The sequence below is a fragment of the Gossypium raimondii genome, chromosome 7 (genome assembly GCF_025698545.1).
Source record: "Gossypium raimondii isolate GPD5lz chromosome 7, ASM2569854v1, whole genome shotgun sequence".
Classification (NCBI taxonomy): domain Eukaryota; kingdom Viridiplantae; phylum Streptophyta; class Magnoliopsida; order Malvales; family Malvaceae; genus Gossypium; species Gossypium raimondii.
This window is the reverse complement of record NC_068571.1, coordinates 47,708,643-47,731,202: the sequence shown is the minus strand read 5'-3', so window position 1 is coordinate 47,731,202 and position 22,560 is coordinate 47,708,643. Positions and strand designations below refer to the sequence as shown.

General features: G+C 30.2%; 3 protein-coding genes across 5 annotated transcripts; 2 read left to right on the top strand and 1 right to left on the bottom strand.

Moving 5' to 3' along the window:
* Positions 1-607: 607 nt before the first annotated feature.
* LOC105786173 (beta-amyrin 16-alpha-hydroxylase CYP87D16) lies at positions 608-5,439 on the top strand. 3 transcript variants are annotated; one of them, XM_052633313.1, is made up of 9 exons: positions 608-681; positions 2,902-3,358; positions 3,435-3,584; positions 3,651-3,908; positions 4,034-4,138; positions 4,566-4,644; positions 4,747-4,853; positions 4,927-5,054; positions 5,144-5,439. In XM_052633313.1, the coding sequence occupies exons 2-9, from the start codon at positions 2,945-2,947 to the stop codon at positions 5,235-5,237; spliced, it is 1,335 nt and encodes a 444-aa protein (XP_052489273.1). In that variant the 5' UTR covers positions 608-681; positions 2,902-2,944; the 3' UTR covers positions 5,238-5,439. The 3 variants fall into 3 exon arrangements, with proteins under 3 accessions (XP_052489273.1, XP_052489272.1, XP_012467966.1); XM_052633312.1 differs by having other exon boundaries at positions 2,884-3,358; XM_012612512.2 differs by lacking the exon at positions 608-681 and having other exon boundaries at positions 2,579-3,358.
* Positions 5,440-13,752: 8,313 nt separating this feature from the next.
* On the top strand, positions 13,753-14,933 carry LOC105803443 (probable methyltransferase At1g27930). Its single transcript, XM_052633608.1, is given in 2 exon segments — positions 13,753-14,138; positions 14,141-14,933. Coding segments are annotated over 2 exon segments (780 nt in total). The 5' UTR covers positions 13,753-13,862; the 3' UTR covers positions 14,645-14,933.
* Positions 14,934-18,098: 3,165 nt separating this feature from the next.
* On the bottom strand, positions 18,099-21,876 carry LOC105786205 (TITAN-like protein). Its single transcript, XM_012612547.2, has 7 exons — positions 21,455-21,876; positions 20,676-20,802; positions 20,295-20,601; positions 20,073-20,146; positions 19,467-19,521; positions 18,858-19,282; positions 18,099-18,413 (listed from the first exon to the last, which is right to left on the bottom strand). Exons 1-7 carry the CDS (start codon positions 21,799-21,801, stop codon positions 18,393-18,395), a joined length of 1,356 nt encoding a protein of 451 aa, XP_012468001.1. The 5' UTR covers positions 21,802-21,876; the 3' UTR covers positions 18,099-18,392.
* Between the last annotated feature and the right edge of the window lie 684 nt (positions 21,877-22,560).

Below are 22,560 nucleotides of genomic sequence, written 5' to 3'. Positions count from 1 at the left end.
TCATCTATATATTTATATATAAAACATGAGTTTAACTTTTTTGAATTGGCGAGAATGATTGATTATATTACTAAATTGATATTAAAATAATAATTTATTAGTATTATTATGTGATAATAATAAAAGTAATATTAATTAATTTCTTCATATCTTTTAAAATAACTACTTAAATATAACATAATATATTAATAATTTCTAATTAATAAAGTTATAAATAATATAATTGGAAAAATTAAAAATAATAAAATCTAAATTTTTTATTAAATAAATATATATTTTATATATAAATAAGATTTTGTTTTATAATTAATAAAAAATAAATGTGTGAGATTAATAATATATATGCATATATAAAAAGATTATATCACTATATTGGCAACCTAATCTATAATGTATGAATTTATTTATTTATTAATAATGTAATAGTTATTATCACTTTCCATCACAAAAAGAGAGTATGATTTTCATTATTATTTAAAATGTTTAATTATTATTATATGATATTGGATAGTTTTATATAATAGGTAGCTTAGGATTAAAATGGATTATTACCTTTATAAACCCTTTAGCAATTTACCTCATTTCAATTTTGTCTCAACCCTTGAATAGGAAGGATAATGCGTCTCAACACACTCGAACCCACATTCTCTTACATTGGCAATAATACCGATGGCAACTGAGGTAAGACTCAATCAGCTTATGCGATACATGTTTTAAACTTTACAATCTATTACAAATTAATATTTATAATTATATAAAATTCAAAGATTTTAAAACAACGATTTTCCCATACATCACACGGATAAAAAAACTAGTTATAATATATAATTAATCAAAAATAATTTTTGGTAAACCAAATTTTTTTCATTATTACATATGAAAATTAAATTATTAGGAGAAAAGTAATGAGATTTGGCATGTAAGAGTAAGAAAGTCATAAGATGATTTTGGAAAGCTTTTCCACTCCCTCCATTTCATGAACCAACCTTCTTTCTTCCTTTGCATTTTCTCCTTTTTCCAGTCTCTCAATTTCTACAAACAAAACTTCCTATACATGAAGAAGTTGGAGTCTATTCTTCATTATTCAAAAGTCATCCACTATTTTGTTTTTCTAAGGAATTTGTTGATTCAACTACAAGTCACCAAACAGCTAAATAAGGAGTTTCCAAGCAACTACCAAATTAATGACTACATCCAAATTTTAGTAGCAACTTTCATTAAAGCACTTAATTAAATTAAATTTCAGTAGGCAAGCATGCAAAGCCACTTTACCACTTTTCATTAAATTAAAACTAGAAGAAGAAAAAATGTATATATAACTATATAACCAGGAAATTTTCCCTTTTTTTTTCCTTATTTTCATAATTACATTTATACTGAGAAATTATTTTATGGACTCTTCTCACTACATCATCCATGGTCTCTTTTCAATTATTTAATAATATTTCAACAATTTTTTCCATGTAATTGATACATAATTTTGGTCATTTTTACATTGAATCCTAAACCCAAATCCCGAATCAGTTTAGGATTCAAGGTTCAAGTTTCGGAATTCGAGTTTAGGATTAGGGTTCAGGATTCTAGATTTGGGGTTCAAGGATAAAATAATTACCAAAATTATGTTTTAATGATATGAAAAAAATTATTGAAATGTCATTAAATAATTACAAAAAGACCATGAATGATATCTTGGGAAGGGTTCATAAAATAATTTCGCTATATTTGAGCATATGCATATATATTAATTATTAGATATAAATTAAATCCATGCATCGCAATGGAGTGAAATGTGTATAAATATAAATAAAGACTATCAAAATGAGAAAAAAATCCCATAACAAAAAAAAGAGATGGAAAAGGGATCTTAAATTCGAGGAGAACTAAAATATAATATTTTTTATTGTTGTATAAGATATTTCAAATGTATTAACGAAATATATATGCGAAATATTAACAATAAAGTTTAAACATTACAATTGTAAACATATTAACCTTTTTAAAATCTATATAATTGATTTTTCCATTTTATTTATAAATCATGACTACTTCTTTTATTGAAATAAAATTGCTAAACAATTTTTCCTTAATTAACTTATTAAATATCAAATTGAAAATACATCAAAACTTTAAAATGTAATTTTAAATAATTTTTGTCAAGAAGATAGAGACGTTACAAAAGTTGAAACTTAAATGAAGCGTTGATTAAAACTCTTGTATCGAAAAAAAATCATAAGTTGAAACTTTTTATTTTACATTAAATTATATTTTCACATTACAGAAAATAAAAAGTTTTAGTTTAATGAATTTATCAATTTAATCATCAAATTTTAATTATAAAAATCATTTTAGATATTAGTATTAGTGTAAAAAAATTTCAAAAGCTTCAAGTTTTTTTAGAAATGGATATTTATTCTTAAAACTATCAATTATTTTAAAATTATAATAACTAAAATATTATTGTAAATATTTCCATAAATAGATTTCCATTTAATTTTATAATCTCCAAATTTATTCTCTTATTTATGTATTTATAATTGAGAAGGAAAAATTTGATTTGTCATTCTCCTCATTGGAAATGAATGAAGTGAAATCATAATTTCATATATTCTCTTCTCTTTATAAAATATATATTTTAAGTTTGAGAAGAATGTGTGGAAATGAAGATGTCCACCATTCAGCATAATGAGAATGGAGTTAGTCTACATAAATTAGGACTAAGCTCAGAACATTGAAGCATATAAATAGAATAACCCAATGTGGCTGCTAATCTGCACTCTTGGATCTTTGTTTTCCTCTTAAATATTTTTAGCTACTTGAGTTGAGTTTGATGGAGATGATGGTGAGGTCTGTTTGGCTTTTCTTGTTTCCTTTGCTTGTAATAAGTATTAGGTGGATCTATAGGTGGAGGAACCCTAAATGTAAAGGAACACTGCCTCCAGGTTCGATGGGACTCCCACTTCTGGGAGAGACCCTCAGTTTACTTGTCACAGCCAGGTCCATAGACATCCATCCTTTTTTTAAGGAAAGAATGAGTAGGTATGGTCCACTGTTCAAAACAAGTGTAGCAGGTCGATCAATTGTGATATCGGCGGATCCCGATTTCAATAGTTTCTTGTTTCAACAAGAAGGTAAACTTGTTGAGATGTGGTACATGGATTCCTTCGCAAAATTGCTTCGCCAAGATACTACAGCAGCAAGTGGCTATGTACACAAATATCTGAGGCACCTTGTTTTGAATCACTTTGGTGTTGAGACTCTTAAACACAGGCTGCTGCCTCAACTAGAATGTGCCATAAATCAAAGATTGCAGGAGTGGGCTAAGCAGCCGGAGGTACAACTCAAAGACCAAACTGCTGCAGTAAGTCTCTTTCAATATATTTACTAATTTTTCTCTTCATTGAATCACTAGTTTTCTAATAAACAATTATTTGCAGATGATATTTGAATTTACTGCGAAGCACATGCTTAGTTACGAACCAGAAAAATCGTCAGATACTATAGCCCTAAACTTATCCAACTTCTTGGAGGGACTGATGGCATTTCCTTTACGCATCCCCGGTACTGCTTTCTACAGATGTAAAAAGGTAAGCCATTCAAGAAAACTAGTATTCTTAAAACGGAATTAAAATATCTATATATAAACATTGCAGAGGCAGCAAAAAGTAATACAAGTTATAAGTAAATTAGTGGAAGAGAGACTGAATTCGGGAGAAGGTGGACGAATTAGCAAAACAGATTTTCTCGACCAAATTGTGGAAGACATGAGGACAGAATCATTCTTGACAAAGGAATTTGCTACTCATGTTCTCTTTGGAATCCTCCTCGCTAGCTTTGAGACTGTTTCTTCCACTATTGCCTTAGCCATCAAGTATTTATCCGACCATCCTTCTTTACTACAACAACTTACGGTACGTAAGTAATCAAGATATATAATTATTTAATATTTTCTTTCTTTTTTCTTATATATATATATATTTATATACTTGTATAATTCATTATCTGTAAATTTATATTTTTTTTAACTCTTGACAAGGAGGAGCATGAGCAGATTCTTAATAAGAAAAGAAGAGATTGTAATCCTGGACTTGAAGATGGACTTGAATGGGAGGATTACAAATCCATGCATTTTACTCGTAACGTTAGTCATATATATCATCTCTCTCTCCCTTTATATACAGCCGAGGGGAATCCATTTACACTAGTGTAAAAATAATGATTACACCGTTAAATCTATCGATATAATTATATATATCATGCATATAAATTTTTTAATTGATCCAATGTCTCTATTGTATCGATCTAAAATATATATTCAACCGTTGGAATTTCTTTCATAAAACAAATGGTTAGAAATTTTAAATTTGCATCAAATTTGACATGTATTATTTATATTAATGAAATATTAAATTCAACAATTGAATTGTACAAAAAGATACGAAAGTGAATCTCTCTTGTATACATATATTCTTTAATTAATTTTAATTTGTTCCCTTGATTTAGGTTTTATATATCAAGAATCAAGGGTGAGGTTTAATAATTAATTCATGTAATTTTGTGCTTATAAGGTCATCAATGAGTCGCTTAGATTAGCAAATGTTGCTCCTGGGATCTTAAGAAGGGTTATAAAAGACATTCATGTCAATGGTAATCATCTCTTTAACACACAGTACTAACCATATATACATTGTTTAATTAAATCTCTCTCTCTATATGTGTGTGCATATTTAACTTTTCTTAATTTGTCAGGGTACATAATACCACAAGGTTGGGCTATCATGGTTGTGCCTGCAGCCCTACAGCTTAATCCTGAGGCTTTCGAAGATCCTCTTACCTTCAACCCTTCAAGATGGAAGGTATTTAATTACTTGTGTAACTATGTAAATAAAAAAAGAGTTTGATAAGCAATTAACCTCTACTTTTTTTAAGAACATTGGAAGCAATGCGACGGCAAAGAATTTCATGGCATTTGGAGGAGGCAATAGAACATGTGCGGGAGCAGATTTCAGCAAGGTCCTGATGGCTATATTTTTACACGTTTTGGTAACCAAGTACAGGTATGTTGATTAATATGTTATGCAAGAAACTATATGTACATATATAGATGATAAAATTGAGAATAAAAGAGTATGTAAATTTGGGTTAGGTGGAAAAAGATGAAGGGGGGAGATGTGGTTCGTGCACCCACTCTGGGATTTGCCGACGGTTTCACCATTAGTGTTTTGGAAAAGCAAGCGTAACTTGTTACGCTCAAATGTTGAAGAATAAGGTTGACGCGCTGGATTTGTCTTCAAACCCAACTTCTGTGTTCCTACTTTCTGTCTCATATACGGTACTCAACTCCATGATTATTGTATACTTATCAACACTTGCCGTTGATTTTCACCATGTAATAATCCTTTGCTATAAATAATAAATGTGACGTCAAAGAATCTCCTCTAAGATGCGAAAAAAACAAGAGACAAGCAAACCAAAATCTCTCCCTTCACAAAATTGTCTATTTCAAGATTTACGGATGAGTGCCGAATCCACTAAAATGTCTAAAATAAAATTTAAATTCATAGTTAAAGAACTACGGATGCGTCGTGGATAATTTTGTGCTCAAGACTCGTGTAAACCTGCATAAATAAATAAATAAAAATTTAAAATATAACGAAACTATACAAATAAAACCGAAATAAATGTAAAACATAATATAAAAATTCAAAATACAAGTAGATTGAACCAAAAGGATAAAAACTCCAGCCTCAAACGTAACTTCACTTTTTGAGTTGTGAACTGATCACGGGTAATGGAGACATTAACTCAAAAGAAGTGGCTCGATTGAAAAAGTTGGTTGCAAGCCGATAGGCTTACGAAGACATTCAAGATGAGCAGAGAAGTAAAGTCCATGCTTTGTGAATTGAGATTGAAGTAGAATCTTCTTGAAAACAAGATTTGAATGTGTTATACAAGAGCTTGACATTGAATCTGTCTAGTAATGGATTAGAAGGGTTTTCTTGATAACTAAGATATTATATAGTGATTTATATGTATTGCTTATTATTAATGATACCAAAATTAATGTTATAGACATAATTAATATAATATAATATGAGTCATTAATAATTTAACTAAACTTAGCCATAATTAAATTTTAATAAACATAATATATAATAAATATTATACAATTATTAATATTGTTCATTATAATCTACCATATGATTAAAATATGTGGTTATATCATGTATTTCGTTATAAGCAAAATAACATATTATTAGTAATATGTAGCTATTGATAATATTGTAATATATAAATATATATTTTATTATATAATATATAATTAATAACATTTTAATCAAAAACAAGTTTTTCATTATTACATAAGAAAATTAAATCATTAGGAGAAAAGTAATGACATTTTCCATCTAAGAGCAACAAAGTCATAAGATGATTTTCAATTCCATGAACCAATATTCTCCTTTTTCCAGTCTCTGAATTTCTACAAACAAAACTTCCTATACCTCTTTAATGGGAAGATACACAGAAGTTTGAGTCTATTCTTCATTATTCAAGTCTTCCACTATTTTTCTTTAAAGGAATTTATTAACTCAACCACAAATCACCAAACAACTAAATAAGGAATTTCCAAGCAACTACCAAATTAATTATTCATAAAAATAAAAATAAAAACCTCCCAATTTTACAACTTGAACTTGGAACATCAAAATTCTCGGTATATTAATCATAAGAGTTAGGTGTGATGACAAGAGTTTCTCCTAACACATCTACCCTCTTAATAGATCTATAAAATGCAGAGGATTAATTATCGGGCTCACATCGGATGCTTGAGAAATCAAAAAAAAAAAAAACTCAGTGTATTAACTTTATTATTAAATCAAAATCTAAGTGGGTTTCAAATGATTTTTCTATTAGAACTTAGATTTGCAATTAATTAGTTAATTAAGTGGATTTAATATTGTAATAGTTTTTTATTATACATGGAATTTTAGGAAGACAAATTAATACTAAAATGCCAAATGTGAGAACGAATTTTTTTAAGAGCTTGACCAGAAGATGAATCCAAGTTGTTTCGAGAATAAAAAAAGTTTGACCAAATTTTTTTTATATTAACGAATTAAATTAGAGTGAAAACGAATGAAGTAATAAAATAAACCAATTAAATTAAATAAAAGACTAGAAAATAAGATGGATGATGGAAAGAAAAAACTACCGGATTGTGTTAAAAACGCGATTCCCTAAGAAATCTTTGAAGACAAATCTTCAACAAGCTTCACAAGTAGTTCTGACCAACCCTAGTAAATTGGAAGGCGAAAAGTGTATGCTCATGGTTCTTGAAGAAACCAAGAAGAAAATAAGTTTTAAAAAAAATATCACAAGAAATCATTAATCAAAATAAATCTCCTAAGCATGGTGAAACTCTAATTAATCTAAACAACAAGTAGTTCTAGTGGAACTAAACTTTATTGTTGACTAAGAAATATAGAAGTTCTACACAATTGGAAATGCTAAAAAAATATCCTAAAATTCGGAATAAAAAAATCAACCAAAATATAAAACCTAAGCTCATGTATAGTCAAAATTAAGGCTTAAAAACAAACCAAGTATGATTTAAACTTGAATTAATGTTCAGAACTTGTAATTCCCCATAATTAGGGGTGTAAATGAATAGAGTGTCCGATGAACGATTAATGAATAGTTTAGTTTTTGTTTGTTTATGTTCGTTTATTAAAGCTAAATAAATGAATATGAACAAGATTTTGAGGCTCGTTTATTAAACAAACTGAACGCGAACTCTTTTATGTTCATGAGCAAACTCATTTAATAAATCATTTAAAGCTCGTTTATTGTTCCATTGGTATAAATTAATAAATTTATTGTGGGTTGTGTGCTTATTTTTTTAGTAATTATAACATAATTATTAATATTATTATTTTATATCTAAAAAATTATATATGTTTATTTATTGTTTGTTTGTTTATTATTATTCATGAATATTGTATGTGAACATGTTCACATGTTCAATTATATGTTTATGAACATGTTTGACGAGCATGTTCGTTTAACTTAATCAAACGGATTTGAACACACATAATTTTAAATAAACAAACATGAACAAAAATTTTGAAATTCTTAATGAACATACACCAAACACGAACAAGCTTAATAATAAACAAACAAACATGAATAGAGGTCCATTCATTCAAGCTCAGTTCATTTACAGCCCTATCCGTAATAATCTCGTTTAGAAATTCTGCTCGCTCAATCTTCACTAAAACGGTCATAACTTGAGCTTCCGGACTCTAAATCGAGTTATTCGAAGTGCATTTTGAAGCTAATAGATAGCTCTTTGATCTATATGAAGACATTTCAACCCAAAAATATCTGGATCCCATCCAAAAACTCTTTGCAAATCAATTAATCTTTTGGGCTTGAAAAACAACAACTTTGGTGAATTTAAGTTAATAAAATTTACTCCATCCACGCATTTATCACATCCAAAATTGGGCTTCAATTTTCATGATCTTTTAGGCTTCTAAAATGGGCCTTGTAAAAAGTTAAGTCTAACATGTTCTTGGGTTGGAATTTAGGCCCTAGACTCGTATCTTACCCCCTCTTTCCTCAAAAGGATTCATCCTCAAATCTTGTGTGTCATTGAAGAAGGTATAAACTAGCCGTTAAATATAGCATGTGTTAGGGGACAAACTTGTGGTAGGATTCAACGTGGCAAGCTCTTCCAAAGGCATGGTTAGATGTGAACTTTCCTCATTATCAATGTCTTCTCAGTTGTTAAGGTTACTATCACAACTTTCTTCTTCAAAAATATCAATAGTAAAGGAAGAAGTCTCAACAATAGGCATAGGGTCACACAAACTGTCTTCACAAATTGTTGCACTAGAAGTCTCTTGTTTACACATATCTACTGCATCTTCAACGAAAGCATTAGAAAAAGTCTCTTCAATAAGCTCAATGTCATACGTATGTTCTTCATCACAACTTTCATTGTTGGGTGGGTAATGAATTGGACATTGGTAACCCTTGTGATCTTTTGAACCACACTAATGGCATTTCAAAACCAACGAGAGATCTTTGAGACTGTTGGACATGTAGTGTCTTTGTGATCCCTTGCATCACAAAACATGCACTTTGTTTGATGTTCTCTTTGCTCCGCTAGAAGTCATTCAAGCTCCTAGAACTTGCTATGACTATTTTACCCATGTCTTTCTTGACATCTCCATGAACAATAATAGGTTAAGCTACATTGAAAACATGTTCATGCAAGTTTGTAGCAAATTTGACATTTTTACGTTGCCATTGAAATTGAATTCTCAATGCGAGAACGAGAACCTTGTTTACTACGATCAGATGATTGTCTTGGCTCATAATCACCATCAACATCATTTTTCAACTTGTAGTTCCACTCACTAACATCTCTTTGAACTTTAGTGATTCATTCTCGCAAGAGTCTCAAAGGTAAGTGTTGTTTTATCATTCTCTTCTTCAATACTATGTGTGTATCATTATGAGAATATGAAATCAGAAAAACTAAATACAAAACTATTTTAAGTAAAAACAAACCTCGCCGTTAGCACTCGCAATAAAAAAAACAATTCTATGAGGCAAAGAATAAAATAAGATAATCTCGCTTGTAAATTTTAAAGAGTAATCAAACTTAGTATTCTTATAGAATTCGTCTAAGAAGCCAAAGAAAAGCTCGACTTTAATAGAAATTAACTGAGTTGCACGGAGGAAGGAAAGGCTCTTTTCGCACCAATTAACACAAGAAACAAGAATGTGTTAGAATGCGTTAGAATGCGTAATATGACAAAAATAAGCTAAAACAAATGAAAAACATATGACTAGGGTCAATAAAAATAAACTACCTGGCAGAAACCGAAACAATTTTAAAAACAACTTGAATTTTTTCTTCAAGGTGCTCTCGATGTGCTAAAATCACCAAATTTAGTTTGGAGCCTTCTAATATTATAAAAAACATATATAGAAAGTTTCGGCACAAAATTTCACCCATATAACATTTTTAGCATAAAGAAAAACAACTAAAAACACCCAAATTTTATACCAAATGATACAGAATGAATCTTGTTAGCCTAGGAGATAAATCCAAGTTGTTTGACGACTTGAAGAAGCTTGACCAAAATTTTGATATGTGTATATATTTGTGTGTATATATATGTATATCGTATATATTATAAAGTTATTTAATATATTTTTAAAATTTTTTAGTTATATCATTTGCAAATCCTTTTAAATTTAAAAAATTATGTGAAGTAATTTAATATATTTTAATTATTAAATATAATTAAATCCTTGCATTGCACTGAAGTGAAAAAGAATCGGTAAAAGTATCATAGAAGTTTTTGTACTAGGAGTCAGATTACATTTTACCCCTTCTACTAAAAATGGTAAATTAGTATGTTAGATCAAAAAGCAAATTAGTCATTTCTGTTAAAAAATTCATCCCTTTGTATTGGTAAAAATTAGTGTGACTGATAGAATAATCAGACAATGACATATGACGTGCCACGTGTACTTCATGTTGACGTACATGGATCAGTTTTTAATAGTAGAGATAGATGAAGATTTTAACCGAATGATCAGTTTGCTCTTTGATCTAACATAAATGGACTAATTTACCTATTTTTTGAATAGAGGAGCCAAAATGCAATCTGACTCTTAGTACAGAAACTTTCATGACACTTTTACCAAAAAATTTATTATTTTCTTAACTTTCTCTCACCTCCATCCATTTACTCATGAAATTTACTTAAAAATCAAAGGTTTTTAGTGGAGATTTTTTTCATTCTCCATGCATGGGACGTTTCTTGTATGGGAAATATGAAGAAAATTCTTCATACTCTTTTTAATATTTATATATTATTGAATATTTAAAATAATAATAAAATATCCCAACACCGTAATTTCATCTCAATTTCATCAAAATCTAATAATTAATATATTGCCAAAATTCCATATTTTAAAAAATATAATTATCTTAATTTAAATGCCAATATTAATTCCGTATTCATCGAGTAAAACCATTGGCTCAAATTCAATACACATGTTCAAGGACGCCTTAATAATTTTGTCAAAAAACTCCTCACTTGAAAATAACTATTTTGCCCCTGCTAAAATTTGATATTTACACAAGAGTCATTCTCACTTTTGGTGAAGTTATATCTTCTTTAATCCTTCAACCTTTCCTTTTGCCCTAAGGAATTCATATTTTTATTTATTTCTGATTCAAATTTAAATTTTAGATTTTCTATTAATGAAAATTATTGTAACCACATCTTTATAATCAACTATCATACTAAAATTTGATGATATTAAAACTAATATATATTCATATTTAAATTCGAGTAATATTTTTTCTATTTGGAAAAAGTTATTATTATATATATATATATATGGGAATAAATTATTTTAATTTTCTAAGAACAATTGTATATGAAGGGATAATGTTGGGAATTTATAATGCATGTATTTTGTTGTGAGATGCTTTGATTCCATTAAAATTTTCTTTATTTCATCACCTTATCCATTTTATGGAAAAACATGTAAAATCTGCATCAAACAGCTAATTGGTTTTGGACCACACATTATTGTATCCATTCCTAAACTTTACCTAAATGATCTTAATCCCATTTGTTTCAATCAATTATGTTTCACATGTTGAATATCTCATGAACTTTTAAGTTTAATTATTAATATTGTTATATTTGTTTATGTAATATTTTGAAATAAAAAATATTTACTTGGTAGTCAATGAACTTGAATTTTTTTTAAAAAATTAATAATGTCAACAATTGTACCTGAATTTTAAAATCTAAAAAGTAGATAAACTAAATTCTTAGAACTGAAAGTAAAGGACTAAATTCCAAATTTTCGAAGAGTTACACACTACGTTTAAAAGGAGTTGCTCAAATAAAGACCTACCGCTTACTCAAATGTGTTCTAAAAGGTGAACATCTTTTAACCATCAAGCAAATCTCATCATAAAATAAACATGGAATTTATGACTCTAAAATCGTGATAAATAGCATCTTTACCTAAGAAGCATGTATATGAAATATATTTATTTATTAAAAACCTAAAATTATAAATACTATAGATTTTATTACACTCACACATTTATGTAATAAGTTTATAAAAAATTTATTATAAGAACCAAATATATGGTTGAAATGGTAAATTTGAAATACTAAAATGTATGATAATATGTGTACAAATCTCATGATTTTCATCGTGTATATACTTTTCTATATTTATCAAAATACAAAAGATATATGCTCTCAAAATAAAATAAATGGGCTTTTGGCAATTTTTGAGTTAGACTCAATTGCGCTTTAGGCCCCATTTATTTCATTGAAAACATATTCGAAATATAATTTCTAAAAATTAGATTGGTTTTCAAGAAAAATTAATACTTACTATTATTTGGATAATTCAAATAAAATATTTTTCGTTGTTTGGCAATTTTTCTTAGTGAGCAAAACACAACATATATATTTGTTACAAAATATTATAATAGCATTTCCTTTTGACAATTAAAATTTATTTTATAATAATATAATATTTTATAAATAATCAATATCATATTATAAACTTAATAGTAAACAATGTCTAATTTAAATTTAAATTTAAATTTAAATTATATATATTACATATATGCAAGTGGATAGTGACACATTAGAGTTTGAAGGATAAATGAATTTAATCATGATTTAAACAAATATTCATATTTATATAATTAAAATGTTTATATTTTATACTATAAAATATTTATTATTAAATATTTATAAATTGATATATTATTAATATATTAATCTAAATAAATTTTCAACAATACTATTTGAAATTTAAAATTCAAAATTATTATTGTTAAAATTTATTACTAAAATAAAATTATAATATTAAATAATTTATTAATTATATTATCAAATATAAATAATCAAATATGTATGTCTAGTAATATTGAATAGTATAATATTTTATTTTAATATTTTAAATATATTTAAAATTAAAATTAAAATTTTATTATTATAATAACATTAAACTTGATTCAAGTTAATTTTATATAAAAATAAAATTACTAAAAATGAGCTCTTTTCTAAAAATGCTTTTCAAAAGAATAAATCAATTTATAAAGAAAAGAACTTATTTATTATTGACTTGTAAATCGTTTTTCGTTGGTCAACCTATTTTCCATAAAATAAATATAGAAAATGCAAAAAAATATTGACTGTGGATTATTTTTGATGAAACAAATGCAGCCTTAATCTATAGTATAGATATATGTTATATGAAATATTAAAAAGAGAAAAAAAGTAATAAACTCGAAACAGTACACTAAAATAGTCCAGAGCTAATACGTACCAATATTAGAACAAAAACAACCTTCGATCACAATACAAACCGAGGCTGGTCGGGTCTTCAAGCCACCGAAAGGTTCGGGCCTCGATACGACTCCGGACCATGAAGGGAGCTCCAGCGAAAATACTTCCGATAAACAGAAAACCTTTACAGAACGCAACTGTAGCAAATGGGTAAAAGGGGAAATGGATGAAAGTGATTTAAGTAACAAACTATATACCTAACAGGCCTAAAACAATTAAAATACATTAAACAATGCCCTAAACGTGTCTGTCCTCGAGTCAGTTCATGCAAATTGATATAAATGGCCATATCTTAATGCTTCTTATTTTATATTGATTGTAGCTTTAATGGGGGAAACCGCTGATACTAGTTGACTTGAAACCAAAGCAAAAAAACCGTTGTCTTCTTCCTGATCGATAACATAATAACAACCCCAAATTTTATAATTACCTTGGGAGGAGGAAGCTATGGTAGTGGCTGTAAGGTGGTCGAAAAGGAAGAAAATGCCTCCCGAAGAATCACAGTCTCGTGCACTTCCGGTTAGTCCTTCGGTTCAGTTTTCTAGTACTGTGGCATCAGGTACCGGCCCGAAATTGGATGGAGCGGCTAGAAGGATGAAATCTCCGGGAAAGAAATTACTCCCGGTGCTTGTTTTCATCTTGTCGTGCCTTTCCATTCTCAGATTAGTTAAAATCGCAATTACTACTACTACTACTTCACATTCTTCACCTCGAGCTGCTGCGTAGCATCACTGTTTTTCTCGAAGACGGGTTACAAGATAAGCCTAAACAAAGCGGATTCTAATGGGACTCGGGTTTATAAAGTTAAGTACCAGGTACCAGCTAAGAAGGCATACAAGCTGCTCAAGCATGCCAGGGAAAACCCTGTTTGTGCACCGAGTACAAGTCTGCTCCAGCAATCAAGTTGCAAATTGGCATTGAGAAATTTACCACAAGAAGTATATCAGCTTAAATGGGATGTTGTGGTGGTGGATGGACCTATTGGGGACGCACCGGAAGCACCAGGCAGGATGTCAACCATCTACACTGCTAGCATATTAGCAAGATCTGGGAAGACGACCGATGTTGTAGTACACGACGTTCATCGGACGATTGAAAAATGGTTTTCTTGGGAATTCCTCTGCGAAGAGAACTTGGTTTCAGCTAAAGGAAGATTCTGGAACTTTCGGATCTCCAATCAATCGAATGATACAAGGTTTTGCTCTTCTGAGACGGTTCGGATAGAGTAATAGCCTTCTTTTTCTGCAGCAACAGAAATCAGTAGCATCATGAAATATATCTAACCAAAATCAGAGTGCCACATGGAATGTCATCTATGAATAACATAATTATCCCTCCGCATAGCTAACAGTGGAATTCAGACGAATTGGATGTTGTCCATCCGTGTAAAGGAAGAACAATAGACACACTCCGTCAGTCAGAATTGAAGAGTGTCTGCCCTGCTGCATTTTCTTTTTCATGTGTGTAAATTTAGATAAAAAGGAAAGAATATTGTATTATTGTCGAAAGCCGTAAAAATTAAAAAACTCAAATAAATAAAATTTTATAGTTGAATTCATAGAGATGGATAATAATTTTATTCCTTCAATTAAAATAAATATTTCTAAAGAAAACTTAAAATTAAAACTAAAATGGAAAAAAAACTAAATTAAAACTTACAAAAAAATAAAACAATAATTAAAATTTGAAAAATCAATTAGATGAAACTTTAGTTTAAGCAAAATCTACATTTGATTCAAGGGTTTGAGCACTAATATAAAAATAATTTTCAGTACTCTTAAATAAATCGGTTATAGTTGTCAACGATCGCTTACTAAGCTAATCACTTCTTACCTTCTTGATAATCAAGAAGGTCGTCATTAATAACTTACTTTATTGGCAAATAACCTTACAATGATCCCTAGGATTTAATTTATCAATAACATTAAAAACGAAAAAGGCTCAATTCTAACCAACAAAGAGACAATCAGAATTTATTTAAGTTAAATTGCATTCCCACACTACATGATCTTAAAATACAATATGAAAAATTATACAATTAAGTCACAAATATTAAAAATCAATCAATCAACTAAACCTCTAATTGATAAGACAATTATTCTAAACTATCAAATACCGGTCAAATATTTAACAAACTTGAATAATTGTAATTCACTCAAAAAAACATGCAAATGCTAAACAACGAATAAAAATTAGAAACAATTCAAGCTCACAAACTTTATACAATCAAACTTCAAAATTTACTTTACAAGTCATAAAATAAGAAAAACACCAAAAACAATAAAGCTACAAGAAGTTCCTCTTCTCTCTTGTCTAAAAGATATTATTTATAAAGTTTATTTGACTTAAAATTAGGGCTGCAATACTTTCTTGAAAAAGACAAAAAAAGACATTTTCTTAGTCACCTTGTTTCCAGACTCTTACACATACTTCAAATAATGTGAACATTGCGAATTTAGAAGGTTGAAACAAAGGCAACCAGAACTAACGAGACTAAAGTTGTAGATTTTGTCAAAGTCTCACATTTTTTCTAGGTTCGACATGCCAAGAGCTCTTACTAGTGACTGAGGTACGCATTTTTGCAGTAAAGTGATAGAGGCTTTAACCAAAAAATATGACTACGGCATATCATCCACAAACAAACAGGCAAGCAGAAGTCTCCAACAACGAAATCAAAACTATTCTCAAAAGAGCAGTCAATCCAAATAAAAAAAAAAGGCTATAAAACTCTTATATGTATGTTCCCTTACCAGCTAATATTTGGCAAACCATGTAACCTTCCTATTTAGCTAAAACACAAGGCATATTGGGTCATCAAGAATTGTAACATGAGGATGGGAGACTGCAATTGCAAGAGTTAGATGAAACTTGAAACGACGTCTCCAAAAATTCAAGAATTTATATGTACAAAACCAAAGCCTTCCACAACCAAAAGGTTTACAAAAAAGACTGGACAGAAAGTTTTACTTTTGTGGTTCCTAATGTCTCTCCTTATGATGCAGCGGACATTAAAGCTCCAAATAAAACCAAAATTTTCAAGGTTTAAAACCTTTGTATGGAAGTTTTGAGAAACACAATGTTGAGACCATTGATCTTAAGATCCTAATCTACAAGTCTTGATAGGGGCATTCCGTCTAGCCAAAGACATTAAAGAAAAGCACCTATCTGAGAACTTCAGATTTTATTTTCGTTTTTTGCTTCGTTTCCATTTCAGTATTTCTCTTTCATTTCACTTTGATTTTATTTATTTTTATCTCCTTTCTAATTTATTTTTATATTTTATTTTCCGACTAGAGTTAAGGAACAACCATTGACATCGATGGAAGGACAAACGATCAAAAAAATCAAAGTTCGACAAGAACCTGACACCAGGAGAGCCGTGCCCCAACTCTAGTCGAAAATTAAAATAAAAATAAATTAAAAAGGAAATAAAAAATAAAATCAACAATAATAAATAAATATAAAGAAGGGAAAAAGGAAATGAAAACAAAGCGAAAAACAAAAATAAAATTCGGAGTTGCCTCTCCGTAAGTGATTTTCTTTAACGTCTTTGGCCAGAGAAAATGCCCCTATCAAGTCACGTAGATAAGGATCTCAAGATTAGCGATCTCAACATCATGTTCCTGAAAACCTTCATAGAAAGGTCTTAAACAATGACCATTAATCTTGTAGATTTTGGTCTTGTTTGGAGCTTTTATGTCCACTGCACCATGAGAGACATTAGTAACTATAAAAGGTCCTTCCCATTGAGAACACAATTTACCAGTAAATAATTTTAAACGATAATTATAAAGTAAAACTTTTTGTCTAACCAAGAAATCTTTCCTGAAAACCTTTGATCGTGGAAGGCTTTTGTTTTATCCTTATAAATTCTCGAATTCTCATAGGCGTCGTTTCGAATTTCTTCTAGATCTTGCAATTGCAGTTTCCGATGCTTACTATCCTCATCCATCCTCATGTTACAATGCTTGATGACTCAATATGCCCTGTGTTCTAGTTCAACAAGAAGGTGACAGGGGTTGCCAAATATAAGCTGATAAGGTGACATACTTATAGGAGTTCTATAAACCATCTGGTAAGCCCATAATGCATCAACGAGCCGCAAACTACAGTCCTGATTTGGATAGACCATTTTCTCGAGAATAGTTTTGATTTCCTTGTTAGAGACTTCTGCTTGCCCGTTTGTTTTTGGATGATATGCGGTGGCTAGGGCTCCAGATTTGGCGCCGCGACTCCAGATCTAGGGCTGAGGCTCCACGGTTTTGAGCTGCAGCCCACTTTTCCTTTTAATTCTTCGCGTTTTGCTCATTCATTTCACTTCCATCGGTCCTCAAACTTGCATCCCAAGTTCATATGCACCTAATTAGAGTCATGAAACACCAAATTAATTAATAATACTAAATCATATAAGATTAGATAAAAATGCTAATATATGCAAATGTGACACTAAACATGCAAATGAAGCTAAAACATGATATTTTACTTGAGGAGCAATGAAAAGCAATAAGGATCCAAAATATATGAATTATGGGTACTTATCAATTACATGGCACTTGGTAAGGTTTTGCCAATTATGTATAATCTGGGTGCCAAAGCTCGCAACCCATTGTTCCAATCCAAAACAACACATCTAGTTGCTTCAGAAACACAGATATACATACATTTGTGAGACAGGTAAAAGAGTAGGGGAAATGGAAAATTATTTATTATGCTGTAAAGTATACACTATTTTCAGAGTTGTGATAAGAATACAATTATGGAATAGCTACAGTTGCTAAATATCTTGGGGTGAAATCACCGTGAGTCCATGAGCTACTCTTCTCTTTCCTCGAAGTTTCTCATTGTGAAACTTTCAATTCACCATAGAGGAGTAAAACAAAAGAATACTTCTTGATTATTGAACCGTCAGCTTTACTTCTTGATTATTCAACCGTCAGCTTCCCTGCAGTTGTCTTTCCTTTGTGCAATTGCTAGTCATCATTCACCAATATCTTTTCGCTGCCAAAAGGGGAAAAGGTAAACAGCATAAATTTAGAACCAATATAATACATAATGAAATCATAAATTAATGCCATTAAATACCAGAGCTAGTTAGTTGCATCTATCCTTTTAACAAGAAGAAAGTTTCTTCCTAGCAAATACTCAAACTAAAGTCAATCATCAAGATGCAGTTAATAGTTGCAATTCTAAGCAACCTAATGACATTCTACAAACAGACCCTTCTGTTGCTGACAAGATAACTCAAAGACCACTTTGGCCGACTTTTTTACTGCCATAATTTCTGCACTTTTATAAATAATCCATGTTATTTTACCCTGATGAAAATCAAACAAACTGATGGCATAAGTGAGAGCGCAGAATAGAGCACATTTCATAATCACATTTCTATCTATTGAGACACTAGCCTTGAGAATGACATGGTATATGAAGATGTGTGCTTACCATTCGTTTACTGATGTAAGGCTGTATCTTAACTGGCATCTCAGAATGGCTTTCAACCTTGAGGAACTTATGTTTTTCAATATCAAATTCTTTTCTAGATTCCTTTCTGCTACCTGACTGCCAAACTCTACCAAAATTAGGAAGCCAGTTAGCATCACAATCACTCTCAACAATCTCCCCTCTCTTCTCTTTCTCCAGCTCCATCTTTCTCTTTTCAGCCCAAGCAGCCCCAACCCTTTTTGGGTTCAACTTACGGGATTTCTGTGACTTGTTTGATGAAATAAAACTACTTAAAGCCGGCTTTACTTGATTGTTTAGCAAAGTCTGATCAGCAGCTTCAAGCCAAGGAGGGAGTGCTCCAGAATGCACATTTCCTCCAGCATCTATGGTTGAAATGGAAGACACTTGAGTTAAGCTCTGCAATCCTGAAAAAAAGAGATGGTCATAAGATAATGAATAAAAACTTGTTCCTTGGAGCATCCCTCCATTTTGCAACCAGAAAACCTTTAACCTAGTTTTAGTAGCATATTAACCATTTACTTTTTAGTTTTTACACTGATTTGGAATGGAAATAGAATTATATGAAACCAAAATGTAATTACACAATACCCTGGGAACTGCTTTCTCTGCTCACCATACTTGCATTCTGATACACTTGGCAACCCTGAATGAGAATAATTTGCGAAAAATATAATTAAATATCATGCAAGAGGAAACTACTTCGTGGAGACACAAAACTCAAAACAAACAATAAGGTGCCCCATAGACGGGCTTCTTGTACATTAGGCATGCAGTATTATATTCAAAGTTCAAAACCATACGATAGTTAGCTTCACTGAAAATTTTAAATAGTAAAGACCCGATACGGAGAAGCATGCATTCAAACAGAATACTGAATGTATTGCAAAAGACTATAATACACAAGACCTATGCATGTTTTAAAAATTGAGGCAATTGATTCTCTTATAAATAAATATGGAAGACAGCATAATCACAAATAAAATTAGTTAATTGATTGAGGTTTATCTTTCAAAAAAAAAACACACAAAGTGGTTAAGAAAACCATTCCGTTTCTTACTTTCCTATAAAACCTCTATTCAAACAACAACAAACAAAAAAGAAAGAACTTCTAAGATGGCACAGTCACATAACAATTTCTAGGGAACAATTAAATAAGATCAGCTGCAAGGGAAAAGTGTGGGAGAATAAACTTACCCCAACATCACTGAGGTAAGCATTTCCTGAGCATATTCCATTGTAAAGAAGATTTTGTTGGCCACTGCTATTAGCTGGAAAATCCCAGCACAACGCAGACAGAAACAAAACTAATAAGACAGTTTATTCTGTTTTTATACAAGAAGCTTTCACTGAAATATCAACAAAATAACTAAAACTAGATTGAATGAGAAAATATATCAAATAATCAGATATTGATACCTTTCAAATCATTCGAGTTCAACAAACTTGTATTTGAAAAATTAGCCTCATGAAAATTTGAACCAAAGTGCGAAACTTCAGGGAATCTTGAATTAGATATCTGATACTCATTTGTATTGTATTGTAAAGGCAAAACAACATTAGAATAACTTGGTTTGACACTGTTAAGAGTATTTTGTCCAAGATTATTAATTTTTTCAATGTTGACATTATAGTGGATATCATTTGAAGCTCCATATTTAAGTCCAGATCCTTCGGTAGGAGCAACCATTGCTTCAACCTTCAATGACTCGCACTTCTTCTCCCACTGCAATGACCAAAAACGAAATCGTCATGTGATTAACCTTCCAAGCTTTTGTTTGAACAATCTAACAGTCATACCTTAGTTAGATCAGTTTCCGATATCCTATATTTGTCCAGTTGGTCCATCTTACCACCATATTGCCAAAGAAAATGCTTCAAATTCTTCAGGTGATGCCCACCCGCCAAGTGATTAATAGCATTTTCACTGTTCAATGAACCAAAAACACTAAAGCTTGCTTACATAAATCACAAAAAAAAAAAAAGCAAACGAAAAGCAATGCGATCTTTTTTGAATTAATAAATTTGGTAATATGCCGCCAGTCCCTGTACTTGAATAAAATTTCACATTTAGTCTATATACTCAAAAAAGTCAAAAAAAAAAAAAATTTCCTCCTACTTTTCCAATTTAAAAACCCTAGTGCAATGGTTGATATTGTTACTATTCTTGGTTTAGATTTTCCATCCATGCAATCATACCAACTTCAAAAGCATAATTATGATCTCAATAAGCACACTTGATAGTAAGCAAATTTTGACATAAAATACTAATAATGTCAGTGGTTGGATTAGATAAAGAATTTGTAAATCGAAACATAAGATCTAATGTTGTAACTTAAGTACATGAACTAAATATTAAACTTCGCCAAAATACAGAGACGAACAGCATATTTGAACCTAAATTTCACTCATTAAATCCGAACTTTTAATTTCCAATTTCCCTTGCGTTCTCTAAGTAACTTGATCTTAAAATTGCTGTAAATCCTAAATTACTTGAACTAAGTTGAACCATGCTTCATAATGATTCATTATATACAAAATTTTACAAAGCAATTCAGTAATGTAATTAAAGGCCTTACCAAGCAAAAGAGCTATCGAGCTCGTCAACATCGGTATCGCAGAAGACACACCAAAACCGATTGCGATCCGCATGCTCAGGTCGAAGAACGTTAGGGTTTCTCAAGAAGAAACGAACGTCATTGATCTTGTTTTGGAATCGACATAGGAAAGAGGAGAGAGCGGTTTTGTGGTTAGGGAAATACTTGTGACGTGGCCCTTGGTTGTGGTTCAGCTTACAGACCTTGCAGAACTCAAATTCACACTTTTTATCCTTCCTCTTCTCCTTCTCTCTCTTTGTAACGTTGTGATTTTGGCTCGTAAAGCTCAATTTAGAGTTAGTGTTTGGTTTCACTGAATGATCCGCCATTGTTGTACGGAAACAACAATTGGTTAACTGATAATCCCTAATTCTAAAAGCGTTGCCACGATTTTGAGTAGGGGAAAAAATTGAACCGCCCTTTTTGAACTATTTAGTTAAAACGCACCGTTTAACCTTTGTAAGCTCAGTGTCATTGTTACCTTTGAAACCGAACAATTGATTAAATCCGATTCAATCAGCCTAATTGTTCCAATTGTTAAATCGATTTCAATTAAATAAACTATAAAACTTAATTTAACTGCTTTAATTATCAGTGTCATCATTTTTTTATTATTATTTTGATTCAACTAATTCGTAAGTTATTAAAAATTTTCTTTTATTCTAAACCAGTATACTGATCAATTCACGTTTTAATCGGTCTAACCATTCAATCCGATTCAATTTCAACAACCTTAATTCACAAATTGAACCATTCACTTAGACCATTTTCGGTTGAGTTTGAACAAAAGTTAGTTTTTTTTTTTTTTTACTTTAGATCAACTCAATTTTAATTCAAATAAAATATTTTTTAAATATTTTTATTTAAATTTGAACATCAATGCCCAATTTTTGTTTTAAGAACATGATGGTCTTAGCTCTCCACAATGCCTAATTACTTGCTCTAAGTCTAAACATTAATAGAGTCCAATTAAATGTATTGATTGAATAGTTGGTGACAAGAGACCTTTAAGAAAGTTGTTTTGAGGGTTTAAACATTCAAAACTCTATTTTAAAACAGACTTGGCCCATGCAAGCTCAGAAGTTGAA

Coding starts and splice junctions, on each gene's coding strand:
- LOC105786205 (XM_012612547.2), bottom strand. CDS start 21,801: ATGGCGGATCATTCAGTGAAACCAAACACTAACTCTAAATTGAGCTTT. Junction 20,602..20,675: donor CGGAAACTGATCTAACTAAG/GTATGACTGTTA, acceptor TGGTCATTGCAG/TGGGAGAAGAAGTGCGAGTC. Junction 19,522..20,072: donor CTTACCTCAGTGATGTTGGG/GTAAGTTTATTC, acceptor ATTCTCATTCAG/GGTTGCCAAGTGTATCAGAA.
- LOC105786173 (XM_012612512.2), top strand. CDS start 2,828: ATGGAGATGATGGTGAGGTCTGTTTGGCTTTTCTTGTTTCCTTTGCTT. Junction 3,909..4,033: donor CTTTACTACAACAACTTACG/GTACGTAAGTAA, acceptor ACTCTTGACAAG/GAGGAGCATGAGCAGATTCT. Junction 4,645..4,746: donor AAAAGACATTCATGTCAATG/GTAATCATCTCT, acceptor TTAATTTGTCAG/GGTACATAATACCACAAGGT.